At 43.3% G+C, this 25756-nt stretch overlaps 1 protein-coding gene across 6 annotated transcripts in view; it reads right to left on the reverse strand.

Annotated features, from left to right (window-relative positions):
* Positions 1-25756, reverse strand: part of SCML2 (Scm polycomb group protein like 2) — a 135868-nt gene that overhangs the window by 68039 nt on the left and 42073 nt on the right. For 2 of the 6 annotated variants that reach the window (XM_043504447.1, XM_038387723.2), the window contains 2 exons: positions 16923-16993; positions 1570-1804 (listed from right to left, as the gene is read on the reverse strand). In XM_043504447.1, coding sequence (XP_043360382.1) covers positions 1570-1804; positions 16923-16993 — 306 coding nt within the window. Of the gene's footprint in view, positions 1-1569; positions 1805-16922; positions 16994-25756 lie in introns of those variants that run through there. The other 4 variants (XM_043504457.1, XM_043504470.1, XM_043504452.1 and 1 more) reach the window with 3 other exon arrangements.

The following is a 25756-nucleotide window of genomic DNA, read 5'->3' on the forward strand; positions in this document are numbered from 1 at the left end:
AACAATGACTTAATATAGTTTTGAAACTTTGCTGTGCAGAAGAAAAATGCTGCTTCGCCCCCACTTTTTTTTTTTGTAGTTTAACACAATACTGCACTGTATTTGCTTTCCCCCTTTTTTGGGGGGTGGGGGTGGGGGAGAGGTCTCTGCTGCTGCCTGATTGTGTGCTTCCGGTTCCAAATTAGGTGTGTGGTTGACTGGTCATTTCGTAATTCTGACGTTCGTAACTCTGAGGTTCTATTGTAGTACAGTTTTTCTGGCCAATATAAGCTGTGCCCGCACTAGGAGTGCTTTAAGCTAAACCAGTAAAAGCACAGATTTTTCAGTATACCTTGCATCTACAGTAGGGGCTTTTGCTAGCACAGCTATGCTAGTCAGCCAGCAAAACACTCTTGAGTTTAGACCTGTCCAAATATGGGAGGGATTTTTTGGAAACTATGGATATCTGAGTGTGCAGGAAGATTATGTGGTGAAGACGACTTCTGGAAGGACAGTGGCAAGGGACTGCTGGCTTCTGTAGTGCAGCAATAAAGAGTGTAGTGCTAAGTTATCAGTCTAAAACCCAGAAACACATACTACATTTGCTCCCATTCTCTGATAGTAATTTTCTAAAATATGTATCACCACATACAGTGGTACAGAAGTGTAAGAGAAAAAGATCTGAAGCAATGTAGGTCCCTCTGTCTCCTTTCTCATTCAAGAGCCAGCTTAGATTAAGAATGAGAAAAGAGTGAATGAACATGCAGAGTGAGTGAAAGATAGAAAATGCACACTCACTTCAGTCAGCCTACTCTTAAAATTAGATAGGAAGTAGAAGAGAAAAAAAAGCAAAAAAACACAAGCTGTTAGTCCTTTGAGTTTTATGGGAGGAGGCATTTAGAACCTTGTAGTGGCAAGAACATACTTTAAATGCATTTCATTTTGCTTACAAAAATTTAAATTAAACTCCTGTGGAAATCATTTTGTGTTTGTCCATTTTTAGAATTACTAAAATTTTAAAAAGATCTCTCCCTTTTCTGCAGCGCACCTGATGCACCAGAGACCCAAATTCAGGAGCTTGATGCAAGTTGTAAGAAATGTGGCTTTAGGAAGCACTTTGGGACTCTTTTCCACAACTGAAAGTAATGTAGAGCCCCTGGGTACCACAAGGTAATGCCACAATTCTCTATAAATTATGGGGTGAAGGGGGATAAATTAACTAGACTAACATAATATTTATATGGAACCCATCAAGCAGTCACTGAAAAGGCCATTGGGGATCTGTCCCTCCTCGTGATTAGTGGGGGGATTCTGGGAAGAGGGAAACATTTTTGCATAGTAGAACTCGTACTCAAATTCTAAATTTCTCTATCCATTCCTAGACACAGTAATACACAAAGTGAGGTCCAATTCATTTACTCTCTTTATTAGCTTTTTTACTTAGCATTTATCCTTCTATTGTTAACATTTCACTTGAACCATTATTTCAAGCAGCACTTGCCAAGAAAATAAGATAACGCTAGCCACCGGAGAGCAGCATCCTGTGGATCACACACACTATGTCATTAGTTCAGAAACATTGTTCCTTACCGAGTGGCGGCTGGAGCATCCCCCCTTTCTTTTCACAGGTCCCAATTGGCTGTATGTCACAAGAATCCACAAGCCTCCAAAAGTCATTTTTGTTGTCACTTCCATCAAGCCGCAACCTTAATCTGGCACCAGTGATTCCAATTACCGTAGCTATACACACTGAGGTAACATTGCGTGGGTCGTGGGCTTCCAGTTTCATATCAACTTTGAAATCATTGCTAGGTGGGATCCTAGACTACAGGAGGGGGGGGTGGGTGGAGGGAAAAAAGATATTTTTCTTATTTTTGTCTCCCAGCTTGAAACAGATACCATGAAAAGTTTTGCTAAATATATTGGACAGTTATAACCACATAGCTTTCATTCATCAAGACATATAAAATGCTGTTATACTTATCAGTTTATGAACTTTAGTCAGTGAAAAAGTCCATTCTCCCCCCTCCCCCCGCTCTCCTACCGGTAATAGCTCACCTTTCCTGATCACTCGTTACAGTCTGTATGGTAACACCCATTGTTTCATCTTCTCTGTGTATATCAATCATCTCCCCACTGTATTTTCCACTGAATGCATCCGATGAAGTGAGCTGTAGCTCAGGAAAGCTTATGCTCTAATAAATTTGTTAGTCTCTAAGGTGCCACAAGTCCTCCTTTGCTGCTATTCTGAAAAAGGACTGAATCACTACAAATAATTGGCTGGCTTGTATTGCTTTCTAGCAACCCCTAAGCAGGATGCTTGGCTACCACGTTGCTGGAGACCTCAGAGTCCAAAGCCTCTCCCTCCCAAACAGCAAAGTGCTCCGATTTTTAAGGAAGCGTTTCATCAGCCAGCTAGTTTCTGTTGGCTTAATGGCTTTGGAATTCTAGACTAGCACAAAGACTCTGCCAGCAGTTGATCTGTTTTTCTTTCCTGTACTGCAGGGTCAGAAGTGAGGAGCAGGTGGAAGGCTCCCTGGCAATTCAGAGAGCAATTGGTGAAGAGTGGCTCACTGAGACAGGGTGCCTGGGTTGGTCAGAGCGGGGTGGTTGCTGGAGTACTCTTTGGAAACCATGTAGTGCTAGAGCACTAGCAGTTGGAGCACCGACAGCCCTTGCCTAAGAATGGCACAGCTGAGGATCAGTGTGCCATGGCACCGCTGGACTCCACAAGAGGGCAATGATTATACTGATAATGATGAAACATATTACCAAATGATCACCTTCTGGCAAAAGAATTACAAGTAATTGTACCCATGATATTTCAAAAAGGCTTTGTGAATTAAACAAAATTTCAATAAAGCCTCTTTTAAGAACTAAAGGTGGCAACCACTTTAGAGGCTTGGTATTACTTCTACATCAACACGATGAATTCTTAGTAGTCAGCATAGATAAGGAGGAGACCAAGGGTCATTTGGTGAAAGTGAGAATACAAGATGGAAAGAACAATGCAAATTGCCATTAGATCCAGACTAACTACCTGGTGTGATATAATAGCTGAAGACATTAAGATTTATGGCATGAGGTACGCTACATTTATAAGAAAAAGTAACAGAAAATTAGGTAAAAAGAAAAAGGAGTACTTGTGGCACCTTAGAGACTAACAAATTTATTAGAGCATAAGCTTTCGTGAGCTACAGCTCACTTCATCGGATGCATTTGGTGGAAAATGCATCCGATGAAGTGAGCTGTAGCTCACGAAAGCTTATGCTCTAATAAATTTGTTAGTCTCTAAGGTACCACAAGTACTCCTTTTCTTTTTGCGAATACAGACTAACACAGCTGCTACTCTGAAACCTGTCATTATGTAAGAAAATTAGGTGTTATTTGTATGACAATAGAGCCTAGAGTAGTGGTTCTCAACTTTTCCAGATTATTGTAACCCTTTCAGGAGTCTGATTTGTCTTGGTATCCCCAAGCTCATTTAAAAATTACTTGCTTACAAAATCAGACATAAAAATACAGAAGTATTGCATCACGCGGTTACCGAAAAAATTGCGTACTGTCTCATTTTTACCATACATTTATAAATCCATTGCAATGTAAATATTGCACTTACATTTCTGTATATAGAGCAGTATAAACAAGTCATCGGTATGAAATTTTAGTTTGTACTGACTTCACTAGTGCTTTTTATGTAGACTTTTATAAAACTAGGCAAATATCTAAATGAATTTATGTACCCCCTAGAAGACCTCTGCATGCCCCCAGGGGGTACATGTACCTCTGGTTGAGAACCACTGGCCTAGAGAACTCAAGAAAAATCAGGGCACTACTGTGCTAGGCACTGTATAAACACAAAGTAAGAGACAGTCCCTCCCTCAAAGAGATTACATCTAGATAAATAAGATAAAGGGCAGAAGAAAGGAAATATCCCCATTTTACAGATGGGAAATGAAAAGAGCGAGAAAGTGATTTACCCAAGGTCACACAGGAAGTCTGTGGCAATGCTGAGAACTGAACCTAGATATACTAGGTCCCAGGTCAGTGACTTCCTCTCACAGAGTTGAACACAAAGCGTCAGCCACTGGATGCAAAAATGTAAGTGCCAACCTGATTAGCATGCATCAGTTTTTGGACTTAAGACATCTGCACCATCACTTCGCCTGTTCTGATAATTGGTCTTTGATGCTGGTTCAGTGTTCAGCATACCGTAAATTAGGAAGAAGAGGGGAGAGGAAGATCCTTTCAGAAAATTCCTATACCAGGAAGGCAGGGATGATTGATGCATGACAACTGCACAGCACTAAACAGGATTTTTTAACCTAGTAGCAATCCATTGAAGATCACGATCAATCAGATCCAAAGTTGTGAGGGAGAGGGAAGACCAGAGAAACTTGTATTCACCTCCCACAAAATATGTATCCATTTAAAATAACTATCTATTTAAAATACACAAATGTCAGTCAATGGTAGGAACTGTGTCTGTCCAACCTGACAGGAAAAGTGTGCTGCAAGACTTACTAGGATAACAAATGGGGTTGCATTTCCCGCCCCCTATCCTTTTCTGAAATTTTAAAAATATTGAAATCTTGGGTTCCTCTTGCTGTGAGTGCAGAAGCGCTGTTTGAAACAGACCCCAGATCAACAGCAGGAGCCCTGAAGGAGCCATCAGAGCTCTAAACAATAAAAAGACAAGAGATATTCAGTGTGTGGAGCCTAGCATCTGTCACTGTACCATTCCGACAGCAGGCTGTCTGAGAGGGGAGCCCAGGCATATTAAATTTAAAAGGGCAATTCAATGTCAAGATATTGCTTGTCAAGCTGTTCTTCTCTACAACACTGAAAGTCAATTTAAATTGAAAAGTTAGAGTTTTGTTTTGTTTTGTTTGTTTTTTTTAAAGAGAAACTGGTTTAAATTGCAATATTGGGGGGGGAAGACGTATTAAAAGATACACGTAATATTTATTTTTGGCATTATGGTATCATAGGAACCATATAAGTTAGAGCATAGATCAGGCCTCCATTGCTCTATGTGCTGCACAAACAGATGGTAAGAGAGACAGTCCCTGCCCCAAACAGCTTTCAAACTACACAGACAGGACAAAGTGAGAGAAAGGGATGCAGATTTCAGATAGTTAAATAATTTCAATAAAATTATAGAAAATAATAATTCTAACAATTGAATCTATGGAGCATGGGCTTACAAATACCTTTATCTTGATTTAAAACAGTTTATTGATTTCTCACTTATTTGTTCATTTCAAAGCATCTTGTTGGCCTGTACATTAGAAAATTATTTGACTTGCCACTAGGGTATACCATCAGCCCCTTCCCTTGCATTACGCAAAGTGATGACACATTCACAGGCTTTTGGATTCTCATCTACATGAATTCTATTCTATTGCAAAAAAACATAGTTAATGCAGAGTTGAAGTTGTTTGTGGTAGGTCATCATCCCCTGGCAGAACACTGAAATCTGTGTGCAAGATCTGAACCCCAATTTGATTTCCTATCACTGTGTAATTCACCAAACTGTGCTTTGTGCAAATCTTAGCTATGAGTATGCTAATGTAATGTCAATGGTGATTAAACTTGTCTACTTCCTTCGATCAAAGTTATCACTGCAACACAGACAGTTCAGAAGCATCTGCCAATTACGATGACCTGTTGATTCATAATGACATCCACTGGCTGAGAAGAGGGTAAGTACTAAGAAGGCTGTGGGAAATTTGAGTTCACGTGGAAGAATATCTACATGACATTTCAGGGCGGAAAAAGGCGGAAGAGCTACGTGCATTTTTGAAGGATGCCAGAAGCATGAGCATCCTGGCCTTCCTTGTTGATTTAACTTAAAGTTACAGGGGCAAAATCGCAATGTAGTGGATCTCCATAGCAGCTTCACTTCCTTTGAAAACAAATTAAGTCTCTTCCAAAGTGATTTGGAAACTGGGGAGATGCTGCATTTCCCAACGTTGCTAAGCTGCTGGGACACTGCAGGTGTGAATCAGATGGCATCATCTCTGGACAGGCTTCTTCAGAACTTCCAGCAGAGGTTCCAAGAATTTGGAAGTGTTAAAGACAACTTCCTGTTTGTAAGGAACCCATTTGTGGTATAAGCAAACGGTACTTAGTGTGATCAAGCAAAAGCATCCTTTCCAGATGTTGAAAAAGCAAAACTAAAGCTAGAGCTTACTGAATTAGAAGCGGATGAAGTGCTTAAGATGCGGCACATTGAAACTACATCTGAAACTTTCTGGACAACGCTTATGCTAGACTCCATGCATCCACACAAAGAAGGTGGCATTTCATATTTTAACTACGTTTGGCTCGACGTACAAGTCAGCATTCTCGACAATGAACAACATTAAATCACATAATCACTCTGTTCTGACTGATAATCATCTGTGCAATTGCCTCCGTCTTGCCTTGACTGAACTCTCTCCAATCTTCAAGACCCTTGTCCAGCAGAGGACCTGTCACTTTTTCCACTGAGGGAAGTACTATAGTTATACATTATTCACGTCTATTTTATTTTAAATTTGTATTGCTGTATAAAAGTACATTTTCAGTAGCGATACCACAGTTTTAACAAGTATTTCACAATAATTATTAATGATTCTTTTGCTTAACACACGTGTAGGTGGATGTGTATTTGTTATTGGAAAAACTTGAATCACAAAAGAAAGAGTTCATGTGTATTAAGTGTTATTTTCTTTCAAACTCTGATAAACCACAAAAGACTGAAAAGTTTTGAATATGTTTATATGCAGATATGCTTACATTACAACAACTGTATTTGACTAAACTCATTCAAAACTTGCAACAGTTATCTAAAAGTGTTTTTAATGCGAATATTTGCATTTGTTTTACATTTTATTTAATTATTTTTTCAAAGTCTCAAATAAATTATATCTTTCTTGGAGGTTATTTTTAGGTTATACAGTGGTTTGATTTTTTATTTAATGCAGTAAAAATATAAGCAATATAGGCGCTGGGTATATTTCACAGTACTGTTTGTGTTCGTTGAACAAGGGCACTTTGAGGTGTGAAAAATATTTCTCTGGAGTCTGGACCTTCGCTATATCTTAACCAAGAAATTTGGATCTTGACAAAAAAATAATTCATAGATACTAAGGTCAGAAGGGACCATTCTGATCATCTAGTCCGACATCCTGCACAGCGCAGGCCACAGAATCTCACCCACCCACTCCTATGAAAAACCTCACCTATGTCTGAGCTATTGAAGTCCTTAAATCATGGTTCAAAGACTTCAAGGAGCAGAGAAGCCTCCCTCAAGTCAACCATGCCCCATGCTACAGAGGAAGGCGAAAAACCTCCAGGGCCTCTCCCATCTGCCCTGGAGGAAAAATTCCTTCCCGACCCCAAATATGGCAATCAGCTAAACCCTGAGCATATGGGCAAGGTAATTGATTACCCTGGTGTTCTCCTGGCTCTCACACAAACTTCTGCAAACTCATGATCAAGGAATCGCCTAGAATCCGCACAATGATAATTCTGGCAGCACACATTTCTTTTCCCTCACTGGTCAGGGTATCTGTGCTGTCAGCTCCAAACCTCCATACTGTCCGTGACTAGTTCAGTCACAGAGACACCCTTGAGACTGTCACCTGACATGTTGGAATTACCTCTGAGCCCGTTTTCCACTGCCAACTTGAGACTCCAGAAACCTGCCTTGTTGAGCCAGACATGTTAGTCTGCTGCAACACACATCCAGATCTGGTCCACACCCCCAAAGCTGCAGACTTTAACCAAAAACTGCTCAGCAAGTCACTTATCTCCAGCACCCAGACACCCAGTTCCCAATAGGATCCAACCCCCAAATAAATCAGTTTTACTCTGTATAAAGCTTATACAGGGTAAACTCAAACTGTGCACCATCTAGAATACTGATAGAGAGATATGCATAGTTGTTTGCTCCCCCAGGTATTAATCACTTACTCTGGGTTAATTAATAAACAAAAAAGTGATTGTATTAAGTATAAAAAGTAGGATTTAAGTGGTTTCAAGTAATAACAGATAGAACAAAGTAAGTTACCAAGCAAAATAAAACAAAAAACACTCTAGTCTAAGCCTAATACATTTTAGAAATGGAATACAGATAAATCTCACTCTCAGAGATGTTCCGATAAGCTTCTTTCACAGACTAGACTTCATCTTAGTCTGGGCCCAATCCTTTCACCAGTATAGTTCTTGTTAGTTCCAGTTCAAATGGTAATTAGGAGATTTCTCATGACTGGCAGCCCCCTTTGTTCCACCCCCTTTTATGGCTGTGGCACAAGACGGGAATCTTGTGTCTCTCTGGGTCCCCACCCCTCCTTCTAAATGGAAAAGCACCAGGTTTAAGATGGATTCCAGTACCAGGTGACATGGTCACATGTCCTGTGAAACCCCATTACTCACTGGCCGACACCCAGGTATACAGGAAGGCTTACAAGTAAACAGAGCCATTTACAACCAATTGTCCGAGTTAATGGGAGCCATCAAGATTCTAAACCACCATTAATGGCCCACACTTTGAATAATTACAATAGAACTTCAGAGTAATACTTCATATTTCTAGCTTCAGATACAAGAATGATACATTCATACAAATAGGATGAACACACTAGTAGATTATAAGCTTTGTAATGACAGGTTTCAGAGTAGCAGCCATGTTAGTCTGTATTCGCAAAAAGAAAAGGAGTACTTGTGGCACCTTAGAGACTAACAAATGTATTTGAGCATAAGCTTTCATAAGCTACAGCTCACTACATCGGATGCAACCGATGAAGTGAGCTGTAGCTCACAAAAGCTTATGCTTAAATACATTTGTTAGTCTCTAAGCTTTGTAATGATACCTTACAAGAGACCTTTTGCCTGAAGCATATTCCAGTTACATCATATTCATACTTATAAACATATTTCCATAAACATATGGAGTGCAGCATCACACTCTCTCTCTTTGGAAACACTACATTAATCTGCCCCAAGATCAGGAAGTAACCACTTGCCCCGTCCAACTTCCTCTGGGGCTAGTAATATACAGATTTTCTTAAATAACTAATCCGAGGCTTGCTTAACACCCATCCTCATTCCCCACCCACCCACCGACATACACATTCCTCCGTCTCCAGCTCCTTCCCACCCAACATAACAAAGATTTTGGGTAGACTGGCTGCTTACTGTTCTGCTGTGTTCACAGTATACATCCCATATAATTAAAAAAATAAATAATACAAGAGAATGTGTAGCAAGCAACATGAATCTTTAGTGGACAGGTATGAAAAGGTATGTATGTTTCAGACTAGAAACTACAGTTGGTAGTTGTTCAGTGGCAATGGCCTCAGTAAATTCCATCAAACTGCCGAGACAAGTACAAAGTAGCTGCCTGAAAAACCACTCATGTTTTGTTTTTTTCCCCCCATCACTGGTGCGTGTACATTGTAATCCTTCCTGACTGCACACCTATGCATGTGAAGAAGTGAACATGTTATTAACTGTTCACAATTTGGGTCCCTTAGAGATTTAGTGAATGCCATGCTCTACCTTGCATTAAAAAAAAAAGTTGACCAACTTTGACCTGCATCATGTATCAATAGTTTGATCTCTAGCGCTGTGCAAAAACCCACCTGGAAACTTTTTGATTAACTGGCTATTTTTTTCTGGTCTAACAACTGCAGAAGCATTGGCTCAAATGACCTCAGATTTTGATCACTCTACACTCCCACAAAGTGTAGCAAATGTCAGGAAATTCTGAGCAGCAAGAGGATTTTAAAGCATTTAGAAGTGTCGTCCTTTAAACAGGAAGGATTGAGGGATGGTGGAGGGAAAGAGCTGCTCTACGCACCCATCTGCAGCAGAGGAGGTTCTGAAAGATGTGAAGTGGCCCATTCATCTCAATGTGATATTCTCAGCATGAGAACACCCCATGGTGATGAACAGAACCTAAAAGGATAACTCAAATGTGTTAACTGCTCCATTCATCTCAGTGAGTGTTCCCATACCCTTTCTGGTGGTTTTAGAGCCTGGGATATGCACGAAGTATGCCTTTTTTCAGCCTCCCACACGAAGGGGCAGAGTTTCCAGCCCCCACATCAGCCAGGATCTGGGGGAGGGGGGCCTCAGACACTCATAAAAAAAAGAGTGAGCCCCCACCCAAACCTGACTCACGTAAGTGAGGGTGGGAGGAGATCCAACCCTTGTAGATGGGCATGGGAGCCCCCCAGATCCTGACACATACCAAGGGGGCATAAGAGGGACTCAGACACCCTCAGAGGGGCAAAAGCCCCCCAGATATGGGCACACACACTGAAGGGGTGAATAAGGCTGACAAGTACCTTTGCCCTTATACTCCAAGTCCTCTTGCCACTCACTCCCCACTTCCCAGTATCCCATACCCCCCACTCCTTAACCCCCTGCCTATCTCACCTGAGCCCCCAACTTCTCTCCATTCCCCTACCACCCCACTCCCCGTTAGCGCCCACCCCATATCCCCCTTCTCCTTGCTGCAGCCTCAAACCCCTCCCCATCATCCTTCCACTCTTTTGTACCCTAATAACTGGCCCCTCCCAGGATACAGTCACGTCTAATTTTTTCCTTAGCTGCTTTGATTACAATCCCCACAAAATAGAATTGCCATCCATGACTCACAAATTATAACAGCCTCCAGCCACTCAGTCCACAACTCTTTATCTTAGGTTGGGACCTGTGATTCACTTATCCTTAGTTAAGTTAATTGAAGAGTGAGTTCACAGCCATTAATCTCAACCAGATCCATGATTCATCCAGTCATTATTTCGTCTCAGTTTAACAGTACAAGGAAGCAGAAGGAAAGTTTTTTTGTGGGGAGGGTGGGGGGAACAGTGGCGGCGGCGGGGGAGAGAAGAATCGTAACTCAGGAGCCTCTGGGTTAAATGACTCCAAATTTGGCTCGCTAACGCTATCCTGCACCTGCATACGAGGCAAACCAAATTTCAAAGCAGTGTTCCAGGGTGGAGCACCCATGAGAAGAAAATAATGAGAGCTCAGCACCCACTGGCAGCCCCCCAATCAGCTCCGCCCTCTTCCCCACAGCGCCTCCCACCCACCTGCAGGCCCTGCTGATCAGCTCCTCCCCCTCTCCCCAGAGCCTCCAGCCAGCCGGTGATCAGCTGTTCAGCAGCATGCAGGAGGCACTGGTGGGGGAGAAGCAGGAGCAGGGGCAGGAAGAAGCATGAGAGGAAACGGAATGGTGTGGGTAGAAGCAGGGTAGGCCTGGATGCAGAGCCAGGGTCGAGCACCCCCGGGAATTCAGGAAGTCAGCACTTCTGGCTAGTTAGATTTTAGAGCACTTACAAAAGTCAAGCTTTAAAGCATACAACATGGTTTCTGTATTGGCACATGTGCACCCTAAAATTTTTTCTTAAACATCATTCTAAGTTTGGGTCCCCCAAAGATTTTGGGAGTGCCACATGCATTACCTTGAGCAAAACTCAACAGATTGAGCCCATCTTGACTCGCACCACATCAACAGTTTGATCTCCAGCTCTGCACACAAAAAACCCAAAACCTCCACTGTATCTAGAAACTTTTGAAAAATGGCTTTTTCAGGGCTTATATCTCCATAAGCCCTACCTCAAAATGACCTAACATTTGAGTCTCTAACCATATCCTGTACCCTCCTGAGGTACACCAAAATTTCAAAAGGAATCTGGAGTAGGCATCGCAATTTTAGAAGACTTAGAAAAGTCGACCTTTAAACAGAAATCTTGACGCAACCTTTACTATAGCACGCTTACCACGCCACTATAAGCCAATAAAATCAAAATAGACATACACAAAGATGAGACACTAAATTAATGCTGTTAATTATAGTGGAGTGCCACGTGACCACTTCTGTTGTGAGGCCATTTAAATGCACCCACTCCCATAAGTGATGCATCAGTGGTGAGGAGCAACGATGGTGAGCTTTGGGAGAAGGGGATCCCTTTGCAAACGTTGCTTGGGCTCTTCCACCAGTCTAGGGAGTTTTTGACCCCGGTGGGAGGCCACAGGGATTTGTCCAGCCTGTCCCTGTTTGGTCTGCAGAACCACATTTGGAGGCATCACATGTGAAGTCTAACACCATGCTCACTGCCATGTGCCCCAGGAGTTGGAGGCAGAGTCTGGCTGATATTTGCAGGTTGTTTTAAAAACAGTGTCTATAAGCGTCGCTAAGGACAGGAATCTGTGTTGAGGCAAGAGGGCTCTGGCCTGTAATGAATCGAGGTCAGCCCCTATGATTCCAACCGTTGCACTGGAGTGAGGGTTGACTTCTGGGTGTTGATTTGTTGAACCAGATCTGTAAACAAGCAAATAGTCACTTTGGTTACTCAGTGAGTCTCCCGGAGAGATCTGAGTAGGCAATCGTCGAGATAAGGGTAGGTCATTATCCCTTGAGAACGTAAGTGAGTAGGCACCACCGAGAGAACCTTGGAAAATACTGTTGGGGCCAACGATAGCCTGAAGGGGAGCACTTTGTATTGGTAGTGGTCTTGTCGCAGGGTGAATCTGAGAAATGGTCTAAGATTCAGTAGGACTGAGATGTAAAAAGGTGTGTTCTGAAGGTCCAGGGCCAAAAACCAATCTCCCTGTTCCAACATTGGAATGATCATCAATAAAGTAACCATCTTGAATTTTTGCACCTTGACAAATTTGCCGAGAGCTCTAAGGTCTAGTATGGGTCTCCAGCCTCCCTTCCTCTTTGGTATTACGAAATAACAAGAGTAGAACCCTCTTCCTTGTAGATGTTGAGGTACTGGTTCTATGGCTCCTAACTGGAGGAGACAGATAATCTACTTCTTGTTATAGTATACTCTTGTGAACGGAAAAGGTGTTGTAGAGGAGGTAGGGAGGTAAAATGAATAGAGTACCCAGTTCACGGTTCAATATTATGCATTCCCAGGCACTGTAGAACACTGCCAATCAGTGGCCAAACGGGTATGAAGTGTTGGTCAGCTGTATCAGTCGGAGACAATAGTCTAGTGGCGCCTTGACCTGCCCATCAAAACTGGTGTTTGGACAAAGAGGGCTGGGATGACAAAGATTGCAGGCCAAGCGATTTGCGCTTGGGGAATTTCCCTTTTTTCCCCCTCTTTGTGGTTTATAGGGGCGTTGAGGTTGATATTGGGACGTATATGGTCTATGCTGGGATTGGGAACTAAATGGTCTCTTTTGTCCCGGCATGTAGCTACCCAACGACCAGAAAGTAGCCCTGGAATCCTTCAGAGTGTGAAAGGAAGCATCAGGATGGCGGCAGCAGCAAGAGCCTGGCAGCGGCATCCATGGGTGGCCGTACCACAATGATGATGGTGGGGCCATCTGCTTGTATGGGCCTTGTTAGTATTGAGCACCATATGGAGCATGAGAGGAGTATTATGTCGTCTCTTCCTCTGGCTTGCTGTCTGAACTCTTGCTAGAGTAGGAGAATGCAGGGGTCAACATTGTGTCCATATACGGACAGAAAAGTGTCCGTGGTAAAAATTTTGAGGTCCATGGTAATTTTTCAAAAAATTCAATGACTGAATGACATAACCCTCCACAATGTCCATCACTAAGTATGGTAATTTTGTCAAGTGGCTGTTGCACAACATGGCGTGCCAACCCCTGGGGGAGCGTGGCATGGCAGTGGTGACAATTCCCATGCCACGCAAAGACTCAGTGCAGAGGTCCCGGTATCGAGAAGCGGAGACCCCAGTACTTCCGGTATACAGAGGTCACTGGAATGGAAGAATACTGCCAGTACCGATTGCCCTGGTGTTGGTATGGGGTGGGGTGGGGCAGGGATCTTATCTGTACTGGGCGCTCCGTTGCCAGAGGTGGTGTCAGTGATGGTACTGATGATGATTCACGGACTGGTAGTACCTTTTTAGCAGAATACTTATTCCTGTCTGTCCATGCTGATGACTCAGTGCCCGTGCCCTTAGGGTCCAGGGGCATGTCAATGGTACTAACTGCTGACAGTTTCCGTGAGCAAAGGGTACCAGACTGTGAGGGTCTCGGTGCCGACAGTGCCAAAGATACTGAGCGAGATAGAGATCACTTACAGCTATCTGGAGGCTCCCTTTGGAGACTTCCCACTCTCCTCTTAGATAACTTATGAGGGGGTCAGCAGTCTGTTTCTTCAATCCTCAGCCATTAAATGTAGAGGGCTGTGGGGAAGACTTATGTCCGCCTGGGGACTCGCAGCACAGGTCCTGCAAGAGTCTGAGAGCTGCCTCCATGAAGACAATCTTCTGCCTGAGCTCTCTGTCCTTACAGGAACGTGGCCGGAGTTGCTGACAGAGACCACACTTTTCCTGGATGTGGCCCTCCCTGAGGCAGCGAATGCTGAGAGTGTCTGCAATCAAAATTGTCTGCAATCAAAATTGCCTCTTTGTGAGAGAGGGACTTCTTAAAGCCTGCTGAACTGGGCACGCCTGCTGCGGGGAAGGGTCCCCAGCAGGGAGAAAAGTAGGAAAATAAAGTTTGTGGGTTTTGTTTATTTTTTAGTGGATAAAATGAGAGAGTAAAGAACTACTTACAACTAACTATATAAACGTGAATAGAGCATGATCCTAACGGACTGCGAGTAGCTCCATCTTTAGCTGGGGCAGTTGAGAAGGAATCGAGGGGGGTTAGCCTACGAACACAGGCTAGCTTCATGGTTCAGCATGAGGGGAGACAGCACATGTGCAGGCCTAAGAGACACTACTATCAAAGTTCTCCAGTCAGCAGCGCAGGAATTGAAGCACACCTACAGTAGAGCACCCATAGGGTCACTACTCAAAGAAGAATTCACACATGCTCTACGCCAGTGGTTCTCAAAGCCGGTCCGCCACTTGTTCAGGGAAAGCCCCTGGCAGGCCGGGCCGGTTTGTTTACCTGCCGCATCCGCAGGTTCGGCTGAGCGTGGCTCCCACTGGTCGCAGTTCACTGCGCCGGGGCTGTGGGAAGGGCTGCCAGCACATCCCTCGGCCCGCGCTGCTTCCCGCAATCCCGATTTGGCCTGGAGCAGTGAACTGCGGCCCCTGGGAGCCACGCTCGGACGAACTTGTGGATGTGGCAGGTAAACAAACAGGCCCAGCCCGCTAGGGGCTTTCCCTGAACAAGTGGCGGACCGGCTTTGAGAACCACTGCTCTACGCAGATGTGAGAATGGTTGCTGACATCTCTCTCCTTTTAACCTGAATGCTCTCTCTTCTCCCTCTGCCCCCATGAGATAGCACTGGGGGAGTCGTGCCTCTGGGGGCGGGAGGCGAAAGGGGGTCTGAGCCCTTCTCCATGCCCCCTTCTGTGTGAGCTGGGATCTGGGGAACCGGCTCTCTGGAATGGAACTGAGAACAGCCATGCTCGGAGCATGCACCAAGCACACAGTGCTGAGACAGGGGTGAGGAGCCGAGAACAGGCATGTTTCATGCATGGCATACGCTCACAAGCACTATGGCGGGGGGTGGGGGGGGGGAAGAGACTGGGGGATTTGAGCACACCTACTGACATTGAGCTGGTCACATCTCTCATAGCTATTGTTTCAGGCCCTATTCATCTCCATAGGGTGTTCTTATTCAGAACTTCTCATTAAGATGAATGGTCATAGCTGTGAGGCAGATAGATGTGCAGAGCCCATTCTCCCTACAGTAGGCCCAGATTTTGGACAGGGACTCTCAACTCTGCCCTTTCCTGCCTCCTGGTCAGTGGGATAAACTGGTTTGAGCCATGGCACAGCCACAAGAAGGACGGCTGTGAAATCCTTAACAAGAGGTAAGAGTTTGGTCCTGAGAGGCCAAAGGATACTGTATAAAGGCTTAATATCCATTTACTTACTTTAATACTTTGAGCTGTGAACAAGCTGTCTGGGAGAAGAAAGAGGGAAATGAGAATGGCATGCCTTGGATTTCAGTGGCCTCGCAGGCTGGGCTTAAGCTGACAGATGAGCAAGAGCATTAAAACACCATTGAACTCCAAATAAATAAACAAAACACACGAAAGACTGAGTTCTCTCACTGGAAATATTTGCATATTTCCTGGAAACATTTCTGAAACTTCAACATTGGAAGGATGGATAAAATTATCTTCTCCCCAACAAAAAAAGCACTCCATGATGTGTTTTATTGATTATCTTTTATAACACTTCAATATGGGCTTAATTTCCAAAATATAAGATTGGCATGACCCTTTCCAGTAATCAGAATGGATACACTTATGTGTTGTTGCAATATTTAATTGAGATATGTACAACAAAATTCTCAAACTTCCTGTAATGCAATTTTAATTAAATTTCTTAGAGAAAGTTCTTAAGGGTACAAAAACATACCAAAAGATTTCAGTTAGTTATTTTAATAATGTATATTGGTTGCTATGTTCTTATACCAACTCTTGTTAATTCTGTTGGGGGAAAAGCTGCAGCAGCCACCAGGCTATTTGTCTCTGTTCAGAGGTTCAATTCTGTATGGCTACTTGAGAATGATGCTGGAGACTCGGAGTGCTGGAAGCCAGCACAGTGCAGTTGGAATGTTCAGAAAATTAAGGGACAAGGGCTAAGAAAGTTCTACTACAGATGGGCAAATGAGGAATTTGGGCCAAGGGTGGCAAAAGGCACTACAGTCAGACCCTCAGCCACATTTCAAATTCTTGCTCTAAACCATGGAGCGACATGCTAAAGTTGTTCAAAAAGTTGTAAAAATTTTAAGCATTGACAGGATTCCCTGTTTTTCTACTAGCCTTGTTCTTGAAAGACAGCTGCAATATTTTTGATCAACCTTTCAAAGAAAATTTGACTTGCGGCAGAGACCAAGCACAGAAAACTTCATCTTAAATGGTTAAGGTTTGCCAAAGTTATAAGCAAAATGAGAACAGGGGGTTACAAAGGGAAGCCGTAGACACCCTTAATATAAGGCTTGCTATTGGGACCCTTAAAGCACACACACTTAAAAGAATTTAGCGTACCTGTCTGAAACAATGTGGAGGAGCAGCTAGCGATCCAGTCTCTTTCAAGTAATTATCCCACTTAAAGTGTTCTAGAAGAGAGAAAAATAAAAAGGTTAGACAACTTTTAAGGGAACGTATTAAGCAAACTTTTAGGGGAAAACAGCTGTTTAGGTGAACTCTAATTCTAGCCTTTTTAAAATAAGTTCTAAAAAGTGAATTCTTCTACTGTGAAAGACACGAGATTGACAGCCTTTGAGAGACTTTAAAAACTTTAATCCATAGGAAAGACACACCACAGACAGATTCAGTACACAGCTTCAACATATTTCATCAGTAGTGAGGAAGGATGGTCCAGTGGTTAGGATGCTAGGCTGGGAATCACTAGAGCGGGATTCCATGTGCTGCTCCACCAGACTTCCTGTGTGACCTTGTGCAAGCCTTTGTGCCTCAGTTCCATATCTGTAAAACGAGAATAATAGCATGTCCTATGCTGCAGGAGTGAGGATAAATATGTTCAAGATTGAGACGGTCATATACTATAGTCATATACTCCATATCCAGGACCATGTAAGCACTTTTAATAAAGCGTGTGCGCGTCATGACGGCTTGTGCAGAAGACTCAACTAGTACCTTGACTCCATTACAAACCAGGACGGGTTTGGGATTCAGTGCAATCTGTGAATGACCCTAGCTCCACAACTACAACCCATGAATTTCTGGCTCCCTGTCCTACATTTGATTTAGACAAGGCTGCCTTTCCAACCAAATATGCAAATATTTTGCCTTAACACTTGCAACAAAATCAAATGACACCTCATATATCAAACAGTCTTTGCAAATTCTTCACTTATTTTTAGACTGCTGTTCAAAGGGCTACAAAAATGTACCGTTATACGAGTTAATAAATCAATATGAAATACTATATGGCCAATGATCCAAATAAGCATGTATTAAGTGGATAGAAGTCACAAGAAAAGATAAGAACTAAAATAGTACAGCCCACATTTTGTTTCTACAGTGAAGTTGTCTACAATCTTTAAGTTGATGTATCTAAAAACAGGAAAGAGAAGCAACAGTCACCTCTTCACAATCAAAGTTTAAATGAGAACATAAATGGTGTAATGATGCCACCCAGTGGCTCAATAAAACAATAGCTTTCAAAGTGTTTGCATCAAAAAAATAAAATCTTAGTTTTAGGCAGATAGTAAAATCACATCAAATTGTCTTTTGGGAATGGGCATCAATAAAGTTATTTGGCTACATTTATAACAAAACATTAAGCACACAGCTCCATTTAAATAAAGAAAACAGTGCTGCCCTGAAAGATACCAGAGATGTTCATAAATGACTGTCCCATGGGAGAATATTCCAGAAGCACTAGCCTTTGATAGGAAAAGCCTTGGCTAACATCCTCAAGATATTATTTCTGCATAGTCAGCATTTCTCAAATGATCTCAGCTGCAGTAGCTGTAAATTGATGGGATGACTCAGCAGCAAAATAAGGGAGCCAAGAAAGGTCTTTTCCTCAGGGCATCATGTTTATAGTAAGTAAACAAAATAAGGCAACATAAGCAGAAGACTACACAGGTAACAAGGAAGAGGCTTTCACTGGCCATTGAGGAAGTCTGCAGTTTCATTAACCTGAAGATCATTTACCTGAATAGCTGGATTTATCTATAAACTCCTTTCCTATATATAAACAGTCTGAAGTTTGCATTAGGTTTCCTACACTTGTGAGCATAGATCAAAATTGAAGTAAATTAAAGCAAAACTCATTCACAACTAATATTTAATATTGTGTAATTTATTTCATGAAGAGAGTATGAAATGGCAGAAAGGGGCGTGTGTGTCTACGGAAACAGTCACATGGAAAAATAATGCTCTTAACAAAAAAAGCTTCTCTATATCCAATGAAAGATCATTTGTAGATAAAAAACTAATGCTATTTTCTGAACATATACACCCATCTGAGGCTCTAGTATCGGAGAGAATTTCAGGAATGGAGGTGGAATAAAACTGCAACTTACAGGAAAATTAGCTCACAGCAAACCATTAAATATTAAAATTTTTCCTTTTATATTACCCCAAATCAAGACGCATGTAATTTTAGACTGAATTACCAGAGAAAATAAGAACACAAAATGTAGCGTACTACTGATTTGGCCAGTACCACTATTTGTATCCTTTCAAAGGTTTAGGCCCAAGGTGGGGAACCTTTTCTCTATCAGGGGCCACTGACACAGGAAAAAAAAAAAAAAAAAATCAGTCGGGGGCCACACAGCCCTGTAAGGGGATGCGGCAGCTCAAGGCTTCCCCTCGAAGCAGGGCGAGCCAGTGCTCCCGGCTCCAGCCCTGTCGGGGGCGCGGGGGGGGGGAGGCACGTAGAGGCTTGGGGCTTCCCCTAGGCTCTGGGGTAGAGCCAGAAATGAGGGGTTCACGGTGTGGGAGAGGGCTCAGGCAAGGGGTTGGGATGAGGACAGGGTGCTGGGAGGGAGTTGGTGCAGGAGGGGGTTCAGGGCCTGGGGTGTGGGGTCCTGGGAGGGAGTTAGGGTGCAGGAGGGGGCTGAGGGATGGGATGCAGATAGGGGTACGGGGTCTGGGAGTTGGGTGCAGGAGGGGGTTCTGACCTGGGGCAGGGGATTCAGGCTCTGGCCAGCTCCCAGTTGGCGGTGCAGCCGTTCCACGCTGCTCCCGGAAGCAGCCAACATGTCTAGGTGGAGATGCACAGGGGGCTCTATGCAGTGTGTGCTGCCCATGCCCAAAAGTGCTGCCTCTGCAGATCCATTGGCCGTGATTCAATTATTTACTTTCTATTACAGTTTACAGATATTTACACAGCAAACTTGTTTTTCATGGTTTCCTTGAACCCTCAGATGCAACTGTGCATCATTTAATTATCAGACCACCACAAATTAATCTAAGAATAGTTCTGAATACAGATTCAAAGATCTAGTTTATGTACAATACATTAAATTGGACAGTTTATTATTAAGCCTGCCCACCACTGTATAAAACCAAACACACACAATATCAGTTCTTGCATTAGAATTCAGTTGCTCTCTCACAAAGCTTCCCCCTGCCTAGTTGGTGTTTAGCAGATTGAGCCCCACTATCTACGTTCAGGCTTTCAGCCAGTTTCTATTTTTCCACATTCTCATTCTGGATTTCTGGCACATGGCTGTGTCCCCAGAACTGACCCATCTGAGCTCTTTCCTCTGGGCTGTCATGGCTCCCTTAAAGGTTCTCTCTGGATTTCTTCTGCTCAGTTGACTACTACAAGTAGCTGGTGCTTTCTTCAAGGCTGGCATAGGTCTTTTCAGAGCAGGAAGCTGTAAATCTCCATCTTTTTGGGCACATTAGGATCTACAACTCCTCCCTTCTGTCTCTCTGCTCCCATCCCAAACACCCCTCCTAACATCCCACCCCTCCAGCTCTAAAAGTTGTATTCCCCCTCAGACACACTGAGGTTAGAAGTAAGGTGTCCTCAAATTTTATGAGTATGGATTTTATGTAGACTTATTTCCCGACTTTGGTGATGCACAGAGCTCCTCACCGCCTTGCACACCAATGACTGCCGGTAAAGGACGCATCAAAGTGGCTTAAATTGAAATATGTATCCAAACCTATAAATCTCTTTAGATTCAACCTCATTTTTTTTTAGTAGAGTGCTGCTACAGATATGCAAGCAGCCTTAATGAAGGCTGAAACTTCACTCACTCTTCCTTCCAGGATGGCCACTGCTTGCTTGTTCTTCAAGTCTTCTCTCCTTCCTGTGCAGACCGCTGGGAGCCTCATGCTTTCAATATCCTGTTTTTCACTCTTCAGCCCACCCCCTCCTTACCAATCCTGGGGTTTGGTTCTAATTTTGCTTGGTGAGTTGATAGCCTCATATACTCTTGCAAACAGGTGAGTTAAAATATGAAAAAATTATCCTCATAATCCAATATTTTCATTCCCTTGTACATTCTCCTAAGTCCTCCCACTCCCAAATATCCTCTCCCGTCATTTTACTGGAACCCTTCTCTTCATCACAGGATTTACCATACCCTTCCTTCCCTCCTTCAGTCCTTTTACTCTCCTCATTCCTGCTACCCACTGCTCCAAGTTTCACCTCCTCTTCAACTTCCAGTCTTAACTGGCAAGTCTCCTGCAGTCCTACCACAAGACCAAGGGGCTCCCAGTGTAGAGGCACTCTGCATTCTAAGGCCACTCTGTTCAGCTGGCACTAAGAGTGCCTCCCTGTCTCTCTTCTAGTCAAACAGTTTTCATCCATAAACCTCAAAGAACTTTACATTGAAGGATATTACTACCCTAGTATTATAGATGGGAAAATGGAGAGAGAGGTGAAGTGACTTGCCCAGGATCATGAAGTTGGTCTATGGCATAGCGGAAACTAGCTCTCATGACTAAGTCCAGTACCCTGTGATCACCCTACCTCCAATATATGGGTTACTTTTGCAGAACTAAAAAGAGTGTGCTCAGTAGCGGCTGGGTAGTTAGAATGTGGTCATGAAAGGAGAGACAGGCATTATTCAAATCCCAGTAGCAGGAGGGATAAAAGTTGTCTCCTTAGCCACCTCCCACTCTGGGCAAGCAGAACAAACAATTATTTACTATAACTGTTGTTCTTGGAGATGTGATGTAGATGTGTATTCCATTTAGGTGTGCACATGCCCAGTGCACCGAAGCCAGAGAATTTTGCCTAGTAGTACCGCTAGAGGAGCAATGCTCATGCCTTGTGACCATAGCCCTTCCCCTGGCTATTTGAGGCTGTGCCACCACAATCCTCCTCAGTTCCTTCGCAAACACCCAGAGACTCAACTCCGATGCATAGGGGACAGAGGCTGGGTCAGGAATACACATCTGAATCACATCTTGAAGAACCACAGATACAGTAAGTAACCATTTCTTCTTCGAGTAGATGCTGCCATGTATTCCACTTAGATGATCCACAAGCAGTATTCACCCCAATAGGTAGGGCTTGGAGTCTACCTAAACAGGAACTGCACGATTGCTCTACCAAAACTTGCATCCGCTCTGGAAGATGCAGAAATGGCGTAATAGCTTGCAAATGTATGTATGGAAGACCATGCAACAGACCTGCAGGTATCCAATATCAAGATGTCACTAAGGAATGCTACTGACATTGCTTGTGCTCTCACAGAATGAGCTTGCAGCCTATGAGGAGACATAGCCGAAACTATTTCATATTCAGTCTTGATATAGGATTAATTTAGAGAGCATCTATGAAGGGACTGCTTGCCTTCCCTTCTGCATACAACACACACAGGTCAGGTGAAGCATGAAGCGTTTTAGTCCTGTCCAGATAGGCTAGACATCAACTGACATCTAATGTATGGAGGCACTGCTCCTCTGAAGATGTTGTGGCTTAGAAAAGAACACAGGTAAATATACCACCTGGTTCAAATGAAACTGAGAAACCACTTTAGACAAAAGTTTTGCATGTGGTCATAAAGTCACTTTGTCCTTAAAGAACTGTGGACAGTGGAGCCACATCTTACATGCGAGTTAGGTTCTAAAGTCAGTGCGTAAGATGAAAATTGCATATAGTCAAAATTACCCTTGAAAATCCCTTAAATCGCCCATAAAGTACAGTATACTGTACATGGTTTTGTGTATACAACCCTGTACAGTAATATGTATAAATGTATACAGTAATGTACAGTGTATAATAAAGAGTACATATGCAAGATATAATTTTACAGTACTGTATTTTTAATTACAGGGGGCAATTACAGAGGGTAATAGGGCTTGATGTCAATGCAGGAGACGGAGGTGACAGAGCTTGATGACGGAGAGTGAGTCAAAGACGAAGTGGTTGGCTCTGGTTCAGCTTGAGAAGTTGATTGCGTAGGCTCATCTGCTGCTAGTGGTTTTTCCTTGAAAAACATGGTGATTGGCAACTGTCGCTGTTGTCTCGAGCTCCTCAAACATTTCTTGATACGGTCTCAAATAGCCTGCAATATGTCGTGTGATTTTGAGGCTTCGTTCCATAGAGGGATCGTATTCAGAAATTAAATCATTCAAGTGTTTCAGTACTTGGAACACTTCAGTAAACTTATGAGGATTCCAACTTGCTGGTTCTTCCTGTTCGTTATCATCTTCGTCTTCTGTACATGATTTCATCACTTCCTCTAACTCTTCGTTAGTCAATGTTTCTCTATGGCTCTGTCAAGGTTCCTTCCGCACTCTGAACTCTAGGGTACAGATGTGGGGACCTGCATGAAAAACCCCCTAAGCTTATTTTTACCAGCTTAGGTTAAAACTTCCAAGGTATTAACTATTTTACCTTTTGCCCCTGGACTTTACTGCTACCACCACCAAGTGTCTAACAAATATATATCAGGGAAAGAGCTCGCTTGGAAACGTCTTTCCCCCCAAAATCCTCCCAAACCCTACACCCCCTTTCCTGGGGAAGGCTTGATAAAAATCCTTACCAATTTGCATAGGTGAACACAGACCCAAACCCTTGGATCTTAAGAACAATGAAAAAGCAATCAGGTTCTTAAAAGAAGAATTTTAATTCAAGACAAAGTAAAAGAATCACCTCTGTAAAATCAGGATGGTAAATACCTTACAGGGTAATCAGATTCAAAACATAGAGAATCCCTCTAGGCAAAACTTTAAGTTACAAAAAGACACAAAAACAGCAATATCCATTCCATTCAGCATGGAATGTTAGCGGCCATTTAAACAAAACAGAATCTAATGCATATCTAACTAGATTGCTTATTAGCCCTGACCTGCATTCCTGCTCTGGTCCCAGCAAAAGCAACACACAGACAGAAAGAACCCTTTGTTTCCCCCCTCCAACCCCCAGCTTTGAAAGGGTCTTGTCTCCTCACTGGTCATTTTGGTCAGGTGCCAGTGAGGTTATCTTTAGCTTCTTAACCCTTTACAAGTGAAAGGGTTTTTCCCTCTGGCCAGGAGGGATTTAAAAGTAGTTAGCTTTCCCTTTATATTTATGGCAGGCTCTCAATTAATTCTTCAAATTTCTTCCTCAAGGATGTCGACGAAGACTTCACCACCCACTTGCCTGGCCACCTGAACAATGCGTTTCACTTCTTTGTCAATGGTCAGGAAACCCTTAAAATCATTCACACATTCTTTCCATAGGTTTTGCTAACATGCATTGACTGTTTCAGGTTTGATTGTATCCATTGCCTGCTTAATATAAGTGATGCACTCGCAATGTTGAAGGACCTCCAAAACTCCATCACATTAAGATTGGGATCAGCATCCATAGCGCGACGTAGCCGTAAGAACATAAGCCTCATGTACGTGGCCTTGAAAAAGAGTGAATCACACCTTGGTCGAGAGGTTGGAGAAGTTATTTGGGGGGGGTTGGGGGGGGGAGGAAAGATGGCTTCAACATTGTTATGCGCAAACCGGAGGCCAGGAGCATTGTCTACAATCAGCAACACTTTAAAGTCAAGTCCTTCAAGGTACCGTTTGACCTCCAGAATGAAACACTTGTGGAATCAATCCAGAAATAATGCTGCCGTCATCCAAGCCTTTTTATTTGATTGCCAGAACACAGGCAGAAGATTTTTGTTCTTGTCTTTTAGGGCATGGGGATTTGCAGCCCTGTAGACCAAGCCCGGTTTTATTAAATGCCCAGCCGCGTTGCCACAAAACACCACAGTCACATGGTCTTTAGCTGCTTCGAAGCCAGGGGCTTGTCTTTCTGATTTCGAAGTGTACGTGCAGTTGGGCATTTTTTTCCAGAAGAGCCCAGTCTCGTCAGCGTTAAAAACTTGTTCTGGAAGATAGCCCTTTTCTTCTATGATTTTCTTTAATTGTTCGGGGTAGGCTTTTGCTGCATCTTCATTGGCAGATGCAGCTTTACCAGTAGTCTGCACGTTTTTGGAGGTTGAAGCAGTTCCTAAAACTGTTAAGCCAACCTTGGCTGGCTTTGAATTCCTTCACATCAGAAGGCTGTCCCTCTTCGGCGGGAGGTTTGAACAGCTCATAGGAGGCTAAGAGCCTTTTCTCACAACATGTTGCCATCGATAGGCACACGTTTACGGTTCATGTCTTCCAGCCATCAGTTTAATGCCCTTTCAGTCTTCACTAATGTCTTATCACGCACCTGGCTCGTCACCTTAGCAGTTATTGGAGCACTTGATGCCACAGCTTGAATTTCTCTCTCTCGAATCTTGATGGCACGGATGCTAGATTCGTTGCGGCCATATTTACGCACCACGTTGGAGACCGACACACAGTCTCTCAATAAGTCCAACACAGCCAGTTTTTCCCCTCTAGCATTGGAACAGATTGCTGTTTCTTCGGTTGAGCAGCAGATGGATAGTTGGATTGCGTTTAGGGGCCATGCTGTATGAAAAATACGTACAGTATCTTTTTACAATATCTTTATTCACATGTGAATCACACTCAGCACGGCAAGATGCTCACACTATAAGAGGCACGCGGGAACTGAGACCGACTGAGGGAACAGCAGATTCACAACTCCCATCTCACACTCACTCCAGAGCATATGCTCATTGAGTAGACTGGTGGGTGGAATCGCTCGCACTATTTACAGGTATCTTGTTATTTTTCTTTTTTTTTGCTGAGCGCATATAGTTGAATTCACATAAGTTAAATGCGCGTATGATGTGACTCACCTGTATAAGGAGAATCTGCCTTTAGACGCTGCAACTCACAGACTTTCCTTGCAGATGTTATCCTATCAGGAACGCTTCTGACACAAAAGCAGAAAGGTAGAAGATGCCAGGGGCTTGAAAGGGGATCCCATTAAAGTGACTAGGACAGTATTCGGGTTCACCAGAGGAACTGGCTCTCAGACTGGAGTATGCAACGAAGAAGTC

The sequence above is a fragment of the Dermochelys coriacea genome, chromosome 1 (genome assembly GCF_009764565.3).
Source record: "Dermochelys coriacea isolate rDerCor1 chromosome 1, rDerCor1.pri.v4, whole genome shotgun sequence".
NCBI lineage: Eukaryota > Metazoa > Chordata > Testudines > Dermochelyidae > Dermochelys > Dermochelys coriacea.